We start from the raw sequence: 9,576 nt of genomic DNA, 5'->3' as shown, positions 1-9,576 counted from the left end.
GTCTTCCTCGCCGCACCGCCCCCGTGGACCGCTAGCATAGCGGTGCCACGGGCACCGCCGGGGACTGCCGCCGCGAGACGCCATCGGGGATTGGGATCGGTAGAATGCTGGATCGGGGGGATTGGGATCAGTAGCGATAGGGTTAGGGTTATAATTTTTTTCTTTGACAGTGAACTGGGTATATTTTGCACCGAGGGCAAAATGGTCATTATTAAAAAAATAACGGTTCTAACGGTGTGGAGTTGACGGTGATGGCATTTTTGGAAGAAAGAGGCTTGTGCAATGGCATTTCTGGGAAGTTGGCTTTGTCGATGTCATTTCTGAGATTAGGGTGCTTGTCGATGGCATTTTATAGATCTTCTCAAAAAAATTATAAGAATAGTATTATGTCCATACCTCCAAATTACTCAAAACCAGTGTCACATCTAAAGTAGTGAAATAACTAATCTTTCTCATCACCACAATGAGCCACATCACTCAAAATATTACAGCCGTTGGATCAAACTGACATACAAAACTAGCCTACTGATCTTTGAGCAGCGGTTCAAACATGGTTAAGAAAATTCATGATTCTTTAGGAGGCCTCGAACTGAACACTCCGGAAACATCCACCCATGAACTAGTCTCTGGAAGACTTTACATGTTCAAATTGAGTTGCTTGATCAGTAATGAGGAGAAAAGTGGAAGGAGATGAGTCCGGCACTCCATGCAGGAAGAGGGAATGACTCTGAATTATCCTGCCATTTGTCTTCATCAATCAAACTGTTCCGTTGCAGCAACGCCGTCTCCATCAGAATTCAGAAAAGGGTGTAGACATGCAGTGTAAAGGAGGTTTCAGGGTTAAACCTAGGCTATGTTTAGTTCAGCGCAAAGTTTAGATTTTGGTTGAAATTGGAGATGATGTGACTGAAAAGTTGTGTGTGTATGACATGTTGATGTGATGGAAAATGACTGAAGTTTGGATCCAAACTTTAGATCTAAACACAGCCCTGATACAGTGCTTTTCCTCCACATGCGCTGCTCGAGTATAGGGTGCCTCTCGAGCTATACGTAGGGGAGAGAGGAGAAAGGGAACTGGAGGAAGAAGAATGGAGTCCAAATTGAAATAACATGTAAAGATACCAGGTCCAAAGTGAAAAGATACAGAGACCAAAGTGAAAAGGCTTGGTTTTGTCCTAGTCAAGTCGAAATAATCTAGACTAATATAAAAAATACGAGTTGTTAAGTGCAATTAACACCGCAATTGCAATTAACGCTTATTCTAGACTAATATAAAAAGTACGAGTTGTTAAGTGCAATTAACACCGCAATTGCAATTAGCGCCTAACCATCCAATTAGCGCTTCTCAAAGGAAACCGTCGCCAAATCGAAAAAAAAAAACCGTCGCCAGACCGCCCGCGCCTTCTCCTCCTTCCGCCTCTGCCTTCTCCGCCTTCTGCCGCCGCGCCTCCTCCTCCTCCTTCCGCCGTCGCGCCTCCTCCCCCGCCTTCTGCCGCCCCGCCTACTCCTCCTCTTTCCGGCGACGGGCATGGAGCTGTTCTGCTGTCTAGGCTGAGGGGCCGGAGACGCCGCCGGCGGAGGCTGTGCAGGTACGAGACTCTATTCCTTTTCCATCTGAGAATGTACTTCAGAATGTATAATGCATAACAGATTGAATGTATTATGCACAACCGATTGAATGAATGTTGTCTACATATAGTGCAAACTGAAATTCTCTTCTGGATCAGTACAGGATTACTCCTTGATTTCCATGTATATACAGCTAGACATGATTTTTTTTTCTTTTTCGGATTGCAAGGTCATGGGCGTAATCAAGTTATCTGAATCAAATGTTAGGTTTTGGCAATGAGCAGTGTACAAATTAGCACCCACTTTGGTTCATCAGTTCATGTTTTAACCTTTCTAATTCCCTTCTTTGATTGCATATATGCACATAATATTTTCACTGTTAATTTCTGTTATTTACAGCATCATGTCTTGCTGTACACCTTCTATTAATTGCCTTTTTATACACACACTGTCATTCAAATGATATATTGTGTTTGATTTATGTATGTCAACATAATTCCTCACTGACATGCGCCTAGGCCATTAACACCCGTGACCGCCGTTGCAAGGCTGGGCGCCCTAATGAGGCCGGCGCCATCAAATTACACGACAACACATGGAAAGTCTGCCCATCCTCAACAAAATGAAACCCCTGACCAGGAGAATGATGCTTCCGCAGTCGTACAACCCAGTCCACGAACCAACATAGGTACCATGTTTGTTTCCACAAATTTCTCGATATATACTCTATTAGGCATCATGTTTGTTTACAACAAAACAAGCTATGCTTCCTTTCTAGCTGCATATTTTTTTAGATTCACAAAATATTGCCGTAGCTTATATGCATGCATCTAGATAGCCAATTAGAGTAAAGAGATCTCGCCATTTTGCAGGAATCTTTTCTTCTTAACATTTGTCGCTTTTCCAGCCATTTTTCAGAGTTCAGAGTTTCAGTTTCAGAGTTGTTTTAGGTTGTTTCGTGTGTGCTTCTGCAGGCAGCCAGGCAGAGCTAGGATCCTGGAATGTGTTGGCCACTAACTCATGGGAGCCTGTCGATTAATCGAGTCTATAACACTAGAATAATAATCTTAATCTTAATCACGCAGCTCACGTTTGTTCAGCAAGTTTTGATCTTAATCTTAATCGGCAAGCTCACTGCTGCTTGCGTTTAATATTTTGAGTTGCTATACCTATATTATCAGCTTTGGTGGAGTATGTAACTTTGCTATTTTTATTGGACCCACGGTGATCATTACCAGTAGTACCAACCCTCCATTACTGCCTCTGAGTGCTGCAATAACAGTGCCATATTTTTAGCTTCGGTACCATGTTCCAGTCTGATAATAATGTCTTCTGGATTTAGGTTCTCCTACAACAAATTGTGCCAGAGAGAGGTGCGGTTCACTATGCACTGATGAAAAAGAGGCCAATCTTCAAAAAAAAAACGTGAATACAAGCAGAGCAAGAAGGATAACTTTGCATCTCTAACAGGTACCACAATGCTCTCCTTTTTTTTTTTTTTTTTGCTTCCTGTCATGAATTTGACATCAATATTTAAGCCTTGTTTCAGGAACCGAGTACAGTGATGAAAATATGTCACCGACAATTGCTACATCTGAAGTTCGAAATGAAACACCTTCTAATGTGTCTATTCCTTCTACAATCGTCACAGGTTCACATCACTGCTATACACAAAGAATTGTTTTTTTCCTAACGGAGGTAGGATGCCACTTCAATGCAAATGTTTTATGCAATTTTCTTCAGGTACACCTGCCAATGTTACTAATTTAAGTGCAATCGAACTTAGAAGAAAGCGTGATAGAGAGGTATACGCTTCACTTTCTGCTGTGGTAGTTCATTCGTGAAATTTGAATCTAATAAAAGTACATGACTAAAAACTTATGGTATTTCTTATTTAATCATTGCAAACTAGGAGATCAATCTAGCCCTAGGAGGTAGAAAATGAGGTTTTATGATTAGTATAACAGAGCTGATCAGGTTTTTTTTGCCAGGCAGCTGTTGAGGTACATTGGCCATCCACTTTTGGCTTATGTTTTATGGTAAATGAGTATAATTGTGGTAATGGTGTATGCGTTCGAAGGTGATGCTTGCTTCTATTTTATTTCTGCTCAGCTTGATTAAAACCAAGAAATTATGCACTTTGTCTGGTCAAAAGTGATGCAATTTTTGTCAGCGGTGGTTTAAAATAATAAGGCATCCCTTTCTTTTCTGGCCTTGCAAATCATAGCATTGCTGGAATCATATTATCATGCTGCTGGAATATTTAATTATGTGGATCACCAAATTCTCATGTAATCATGCACTTCTTCCCCTATTAGCATCATTTCTTAATCATTACAAGCAGAAATGGATAATTGTTGATTTGCATACTTGGATATATATCAAGGATTGGAATCAAATTTATAGCCTGATCCTGACAACCGTACCCACTGACTAGCGAAACCTGACATACCTGTGTCTGAAACTCTGGACCAGTCGCTTCAATACCACTTCAAAATTTTCATATTTTCTGTTCTCTAAATTCATATTCAGAAAATGTGAAATTTTAATGAATTCAGGAAAGGACCTAAATATTTGTGTTTCCAGATGAACTGATTCCAGGAATTGTTTTTACTGGTGAATTATGGTGCCAACTTCAAAAGGGTATGATATATCAGACCTCCTGCATTATGGTTCATTGTAGTTGCTTTTTGCTGCATTTTAAAAGTCTTTTTAACTTTGTAATAACGTTTTAAAGAAGGATTTCATCTAAGGTTTGACAGTATTTGAATGTTTATTGAATCAACTACCTCTTGGATATGGGATTGTCTAAAAAAATGGGTGCCCAATGATCTATACATTCTCTCCACTTCTGGGGCTACAGTATTGAGCTTGTTATGAAAACCAAAGCTTGAATTTCCGTTAAGAATACTAGAGGACACAATCTCAATTTTCATTATATTAGAGGACACTATCTATTTTGTGCACAAGTTTAGGGCCTTCTCCACTCTGATGTCCCCATAGCACAGCCAGGGTAACCTAAGCTCTCCACTGGGATGTTCTTTCTCAAAATATTTTTATAGGGTGGCACTTGGCAAAAGGGGTGCGCTTTCTCAAACATATTTTTATTGCATGGCACCTGGTTTTGAAATGTACCTTAACATTTTATTTTGTTTCTGTTGTATGTGACATGAATTTCACGCGAGCACTTGTAATGAGATCACTTTTCGGTGCTACTTGGTTGAATTATGTATTATGATATTGTATTACTGTAGTATGTATGAAGCTGTATTTTTCTTTGTTTTGATACAGTTTCTGGGTAGTGTGTCCGTGGTTGCTATCAAGCTTGATGTTTCTTTTCTTTTATGGATTTAACTATTGTATTTATTATTCTTAGAATTTTACATTATGGTTCTTGCTTTTTGTTGGCTTGAGAACACACTTAGGCTGAGTTTGTTTGTTGCAGTCGGGAACTAATTTATTTGAATGTATCAGTTCACTTAATTTAGTGGCACTGTAGAACATTGCATTGTTCCCTACTTGAAATTTAAACATAGTGGGGGTGGGACTTGGGATATGATTATGTTTAATGTAGGCTGATATGGTAACTATAAGCTTTGGAAAACACCACTGAAGCTAAACTCAAAGGAACGGATTAATGTTGATCCATGCCTTAGCCTTTTTATTTGTGTAATTATGGTCAAACCATCTTTTAATAGTTTTTAATATACCTTTTTCACTTCTCTGCAGCCCAAGTGAAGCAGGACATTCAAAGTGGAATATGCTAGAGCATATTGTTTTGCTAAATAAGTCTAAAGCATGTGGTTGCTATATATTTCTATTTTTCCTGTTCCTAACTTTTTTTCAACCTTTGTAAGTTATAATATTTGTAGAAATATAAGTAAGTTCCTTAATTATGGATTTTGCAAATTGATGTTTCACATGGGTCCCATTTATATGAATTGGCGTTCAAGTTCAGGAAGCATTCAGTTCAAACTGAAGAATTCAAAGCATTTGATCAATTTAAAGTGATCTTGATGAACTTTTGTTTGGAGTCATAAGAAATAATCACTGATTTATAATTTTATATTCTCATTAGTTCCGAAACTCATTAGTCTCATTCAAATTTCACTCGGTTGTAAGGTCGTACTCCCTCCATCCATATTTCATTTTCTGATTTTTTTTTTCAACTAGGATGGGCATATTTGCATTCTTCATACATCTAAGACTTAAATGTCCTAGAACCTGGGCAACCATATTATTACTTATTGGTTGCATGTATCCATACAATTTTTTTTTGTCTCTACACAGAATGAATTGATTTGTCCTTGGTTTCGCTGAAAAAAGTAATATGCCTTGGAGGGTATTTGTTTTTTTTTTAATTTCATCGCCGCATTAGAATTCCATGTGCACTTGTGTTTTGGTTGTAATGAGTGAATTTCTTTTTAATCTTCATTTTGTATGGAAATAAAATGAGGTTTAATTTCTTCTTTGTTTTAGTGATTTATTTATTGTTAGTTGTATTATTAGTTGAATGCAATAATATGTTGTATTTTTCTTTTTCATTTCGAGCTAGAATGGAAATAAAATGAAGCTGGATAACTTTAATTCACCACTAAATGAAAATGAATATCCTGTATACGTATGGAGACCATAAAATGTAAGGTTGATGTTAGATGTGACATGGAAAACGTGCATTGCACGTGCATGATTACTAGTGGTAAGAAAAGGTGGCACAAGTTGCAATTTACTCTTAACAATAATACCGCACTTAGAAGTTCGATCAGCGAAAAAACAACTGCAGTACCAATAGTGCTAGAAGACAACTTCAGTAACAATAGTGCAAGCACTTAGGAGAGATCGATCACCTAGACGATAACTAGTACTATAATAATGGTGTTGCTAAACTATTACAGACAGAAAGGTACTTAGGAGATCGATCACATAAAAGACAACTACAATAATAGTGGTGCAAGTATTTAGGAGATCGATCACCTAGAAGACAACTATAATAATTGTGCTGCTAAGCTATTACAGACTTATCAGAAGCCAAACATACGAGTGAAGCTTGAGCATCCACAAAAATCAACATGCAGTTCCAATCTGCTGCTCCAACTTTTACTTGTAGAAACTTATGGATCTGAATCTCTAGCTGCATTAGAGTCCTCCAAATCAGTCCTCACTGGCTTCAGTGTCTTGAGGCTCTTTTTTCTCTTGAACCTAGCAAAGAATGTATACACTGATATATAAGAAAAAGTGTGCTCATGGATCACGAATTTCAAAGTAATATAAAAAAAATACAAGTTGCTATAGGAGTGAGAAATATACCTGAACATAGCCTTCTCGTACTTTGTTAATCATATCCGGAAGCAAATTGGTTGCAAAATAATCAAACCCCAAACTATGAATAGCTTCAAAAGAGGCCTTCTTGTCAAAACTTATCATTTCTTCGATTCTGCGTTTCCATACATCGGACAAATCGTCCTGCCAAAGGTTCTTCAACATAGTTTTGTCCTCGCGAGACAAACGTGAGTAGTTGGTCTCAGACAAATTCAACTTTATCATGTCTGAGGATGACAATCCAACCCAACAAATAGATGGCACGGAAATATTGAAATTGTCATATGCTGAATTGCAAGACCCTCTAGCATACGTAGCAAGAATACTTATACCTTCAGGATCTGGATCACAAAGTCCAAAGACAGGTAGTCCAGTGCGTTGTTTCAAGAATCTGAGGAAATCCCTTGTTTGGAGGGTTGGCATGCCACATCCTGTCAGAATTATACAGTTGTTATTGGTGTGATAGTCCATCTCTAGTAGATAATTCAACATTGTATGCTTTTCCACAACAAGAATATACTCTATGTTGCGTGAACCTATTTCAACACAAACATCTTTGATCTGGTCAAGCCTGTGTGGTATCTGCACTCCAATAGAACAACTAATCGATTTGCCATTTGTCAATTCCAGGAAAATGTTTCCAACTACAATTCCTTTTTCAGCTGCTATTATACCCAAAGAGCCCCTTCTGATATTTGTCAAAGCGCAGATGTCATTGATCGCTTGATCTGATTTACTTTGATCCCCAAACAGATCCTTGTTTGTGTATAAGACAGTTCTCTTCGAGATGTTCAATCCAGCCCCAAGTGTCCGTTCTATTAGATCAATGGTATAGCCAGTCCTAGATGCAACTTCCCGCTGATTCGCATTGCAAAAGGAACGGCTTATGGTCTTGCCTGCTTTTGCTAGAGAAACCTTGACTTCCTCATTAAACTCCATGTTATCTGTATATTTTGGAATATTGAATTTATATCCATGTCCCCTTTCAATTGTATTGATGTTCCCCTCTAACAACCTATTCAGAGTCTTCCTGGCTTCAACTCGACTCTTGTCTTTTGCAATAAAGTACCTATCATGAAAATCTTGGACCTTCTCCTCTGGCAGTTCCCATATAGGAACCGGGAGTTGTTCACCTTTGAAAATCACGTAAGGGTTGTACTTTTGAATCTCCGGAACAAAGTGTCCTTGAACTTGAGGATCATTACCACTGCCAGAAAAATAACCATAGGAATATACTCCAGCAGGTGGATCCTGTCCATCTTGAGCACTCTCAGTAGTATGAGTTTCGGGGCCGGGACCTCTGATATACTCGCGGCTGGTACGCCATCTGCTTGAAGAAACCTGACGATCATAAGCATAGTGTTTTCTTGGATGATACGAATCGTCATCCGTTGAATCATCCATTGGTGACCTCAAATCTGCATCGTAAGCAAACAATAGATATTAGATAGGGAAAAAAAGATAGGCAAGATTTAAAAAATACTCCAATTTCATATGGAGCAATAGGGAGATGTGTACGTTTGGATCTTTCTCCCACCTTGCTTAGCCAGGTAAGGATAAGTTAACTTTGATCATTTTCTAAGCACCCGTATAAGCACTTGGCACTTATCGGGATGACATGTTGCCATTTTGGCTTTCTATAAAAGCCGGGCTGGTGAGCCTTTGATCTAAAAACTTATCACTTATCATGGGCCTACATGAAAATTACTTCGTTACTGATTTTGATTGCTACCCTGAGCTATGCCTGAGAAAAAGTGCTGCCTGAGAGTTTCGTGATATTTTGATGTTTGTTGCCTGATGAGGCATATCTGAGTTGGTTCTGTTTGGTTGAAGACCTGAAACTAAATGTGCCTGAGGAAGATTAATAGTCACAAAACAATGTGTAGGGTAAAAAATGTGTTTAATTCTCTCATTAGTCCAAGACAGTCGATAGCTCGCTCATTCGGTTGAAGTATCCCCAAAATTCCAAACACAAATATCTTCTGCCAGTTGCTTCATGCAACAGCATGTGGCCGGCCAGATTGGAAGGGCTTTCGGCTTCTTTGCGCAATGTGGCAGCGACGGCAAGATCTGGCAGAACAGCGGCGCAATGTTGGCGGGATCTGACAAGGCAGCAGCCCAGCGGATCACAAGGCACTGCGCTGGAGATGAAGCAAGGCTAGGATTTGGTTTGCCAAGGATCCAAACGTGCCCGATTCAAAATCACCCAAATGGACCACAGGGCACGCGCACATCAAAACCGTAGAGAAGAGAGCAAGAGCCAAGAGGGAGAGAGGAAACCGCAGGATGAACAAAGGAAGGGAGGAGATTCACCTTTGCTGCGCGGTCGGGAAGAGGCCGCAGCGTCAACAAAGTCGCCGTCGCTTTTCGCCGGAGGAACGGATCTGAGCGAGAGGCAAGAAATTCCCCTCCTCTCTCTCTCTCTCTCTCTCTACAGTACTTGTTTCATTAACTGATTTTACTTTCTTTTTTTTTCTTTTACTGTTTCAGTAAAGTAGCTTTCATCGTCCGAGACTCCGAGTTCAAATGGCATTCCCTTCGTCGCATAATAATCATTTTTAGCCTTCTTCCTTTTTCCTAAAATAAGCTGGCTTTAAGTTTTTTTTTTAATAATGAAATATAACATCCGGTCTGTGCTTAAAAGAGCTACAACCAATTATTACAAACTACCACTCTAGAAACTAAGAA

General features: G+C 39.2%; 1 protein-coding gene and 1 long non-coding RNA gene across 3 annotated transcripts; one reads left to right on the top strand and one right to left on the bottom strand.

Annotated features, from left to right (window-relative positions):
• Positions 1-1,388: 1,388 nt before the first annotated feature.
• On the top strand, positions 1,389-5,526 carry LOC107279739 (uncharacterized). 2 transcript variants are annotated; one of them, XR_010738587.1, is made up of 7 exons: positions 1,389-1,589; positions 2,088-2,257; positions 2,912-3,039; positions 3,119-3,220; positions 3,313-3,374; positions 3,561-3,649; positions 5,299-5,526. It is a non-coding gene; the product is annotated as an uncharacterized lncRNA (long non-coding RNA). The 2 variants fall into 2 exon arrangements; XR_010738588.1 differs by having other exon boundaries at positions 1,421-1,589; positions 2,544-3,039.
• A 771-nt stretch (positions 5,527-6,297) lies between these two features.
• Positions 6,298-9,354, bottom strand: LOC4352826 (meiotic recombination protein SPO11-4-like). Its single transcript, NM_001404749.1, has 3 exons — positions 9,202-9,354; positions 6,877-8,306; positions 6,298-6,768 (listed from the first exon to the last, which is right to left on the bottom strand). Exons 2-3 carry the CDS (start codon positions 8,290-8,292, stop codon positions 6,721-6,723), a joined length of 1,464 nt encoding a protein of 487 aa, NP_001391678.1. The 5' UTR covers positions 8,293-8,306; positions 9,202-9,354; the 3' UTR covers positions 6,298-6,720.
• Positions 9,355-9,576: the final 222 nt, after the last annotated feature.

This window comes from Oryza sativa, chromosome 12 (assembly GCF_034140825.1).
Source record: "Oryza sativa Japonica Group chromosome 12, ASM3414082v1".
NCBI lineage: Eukaryota > Viridiplantae > Streptophyta > Magnoliopsida > Poales > Poaceae > Oryza > Oryza sativa.
The sequence above is the reverse complement of the archived record's forward strand: the minus strand, read 5'-3'. Positions and strand labels throughout refer to the sequence as shown.

Bases quoted from the DNA above. Each gene is read 5' to 3' on its own strand.
- LOC4352826 (NM_001404749.1), bottom strand. From the start codon at position 8,292: ATGGATGATTCAACGGATGACGATTCGTATCATCCAAGAAAACACTAT. The intron at 6,769-6,876 runs GTATATTTCTCA...ATTCTTTGCTAG, and splicing joins TACGAGAAGGCTATGTTCAG to GTTCAAGAGAAAAAAGAGCC.